General features: G+C 38.3%; 1 protein-coding gene across 2 annotated transcripts in view; it reads left to right on the top strand.

Annotated features, from left to right (window-relative positions):
• The first annotated feature begins 238 nt into the window (after positions 1 to 238).
• LOC107576614 (phosphoinositide-3-kinase-interacting protein 1-like) overlaps positions 239 to 1,909 on the top strand; it is a 5,763-nt gene continuing 4,092 nt past the window's right edge. Inside the window, exons 1-3 of one of the 2 annotated variants that reach the window (XM_016262760.1) lie at positions 239 to 603; positions 883 to 999; positions 1,447 to 1,563. In XM_016262760.1, coding sequence (XP_016118246.1) covers positions 528 to 603; positions 883 to 999; positions 1,447 to 1,563 — 310 coding nt within the window. In that variant the 5' untranslated portion in view covers positions 239 to 527. The remainder of the gene's footprint in view (positions 604 to 882; positions 1,000 to 1,446; positions 1,564 to 1,909) is intronic. The other variant, XM_016262761.1, reaches the window with a different exon arrangement.

Below are 1,909 nucleotides of genomic sequence, written 5' to 3' on the forward strand. Positions count from 1 at the left end.
GAGAAAGGAATACTTGAAATCGCATCATATGACCCCTTTAATATGGATTTGCAAATGGCCAAAACTTGCATTTTGTTCACAATACCTTTGTTTTATTCTTCTGAGAGGTGATCTAAATATTTGCGGCTGGGAAACAGATGGAGAAAAAAATAGAGAGGCTTGTGCTGCAGTTCTATGGATGTTTTGCCCTCCAAGTCCTCGAGCCGGTCACGTGACTGAACGCTATGAATAAATCGCATGTTCCACATAATTACGAGAGAAACTGCTGTGTTTAGGACCTGGAGGACGCGGCGTCACTGCAGGGAGCTTCTGCAGAGACAGACAGAAACACAGACAGACAGACAGACAGACAGACACACAGACAGACAGGCTGTTTACCAGCTCACAGCTCAAAACAAGAGCACGACTGCGCTGTGTTTGGAGAGCAGTGTGGCTCCATTTACCACAGGCTCTTCCCTTTAAACAGATCGTTTTCGTTTCGAGTCATCATAAATAATAATTCTTCTTGTTGTAGACAGCATCTACGAATGAAAATGTTTCAACTGCTGTACTTTGTGTTTCTGCTGAGCTCTGGTTTGGTGGACTGTTGGTCTGTTGTTGAAGGTAAGATCCCTTTCTGTGTGTTGCATTAACTTTCTAAAAAAAAAAAAGTATGATTTAGTTCAAGTGATTTGAGTTTATGAGGGTTTGTTTTCTCACTATTTTGCATTTTACAGCAGTGTTTGTACATGATCATTTCATATCTGTTCATAACAAAGCACGTTTTTACTGGAAGTATTGACTATTGTTTTAGTGTAGTTAATGTTGTGATTTAGTCATGAAAATTGAACCACCTTATTCTAAATTAATGGAACGGAAACCACTTTTCCAAATCACATGAAGGTGATTTGTTCCCCCCAGAGTGTGTAAGATCTAATGGAGAGGACTATAGGGGAATTCAACAGAAGACATCCACAGGGAATATCTGCCTCAACTGGAAGAGTCTCAACTCACAGACAGGTAACTTTTCGTGATGTTTTTGTACATATTTATTATAAAATTTGAAATCAAGCTCTTTCAAAACAACACCCCAAAACAATGTAATCATATTTGAGGAAATGAAGCTAGGATGCATACAATCAAGCATATTTACAGACTGTATCCATTAATTAGAGCATGCAGTTTGCAAACTGTCAATGTTGCTGATTATAGATTTAGTAAATTATGGTTATGTATGACATGGGCTTGCTGCCCAGATGATATCATGAGCCCAACTCATAAAGCTGAGCAATCACTCTTCCATAATCCAGACGAGGACATTTCTGGGGATGTGCATGTGGGACACACTCACTACAACTCAAAAACACATGCTCACACAAACAAACCAAAAAAATGTTTAGTTCAAAAATATTAAGAATCCATTAAATCAAATTTTAAAGGTTCATCATTTTGATTTCTTCTTGCCAGATGTTGGAGATCACAATTTCTGCCGCAACCCAGATGGTTCAGAGAAGCCCTGGTGCTATGTCTCCGGGTCCGATGGAGCAACCAGAAAAGAAGCATGTGATATTAGGACATGCCAAGGTAGCCATGTTCACTCTTACTTAAAATATATATATATTTTTAAATCACGGTAGCTCGTATGCATGTAAATGTTCATTTTCTAAATTCTTGACATTAAACCTTTGTAATAAAATAAATAGCACAGAGCACTTTTGGGGGAATAATAGAGATGAACACTGTGATTTTGATAGATGAAAGTGATTTATTTAACTCGTGTCTTTCTCAGGCATTTCACAGCTGGGTCCTACTAACGTGTTACTCTGTTTCCACCATCTCATACTTTTAGCTGCACACTGTTTCTTCCAAGAACCTGGAGGAAGCTCATTTAAAAATATTTTCGCAAAGCAGAAATGTGCAATGTGCAATC

Source organism: Sinocyclocheilus grahami, unplaced genomic scaffold (assembly GCF_001515645.1).
Source record: "Sinocyclocheilus grahami isolate Dianchi unplaced genomic scaffold, SAMN03320097.WGS_v1.1 scaffold4029.1, whole genome shotgun sequence".
NCBI classification, from domain to species: Eukaryota; Metazoa; Chordata; class Actinopteri; order Cypriniformes; family Cyprinidae; genus Sinocyclocheilus; species Sinocyclocheilus grahami.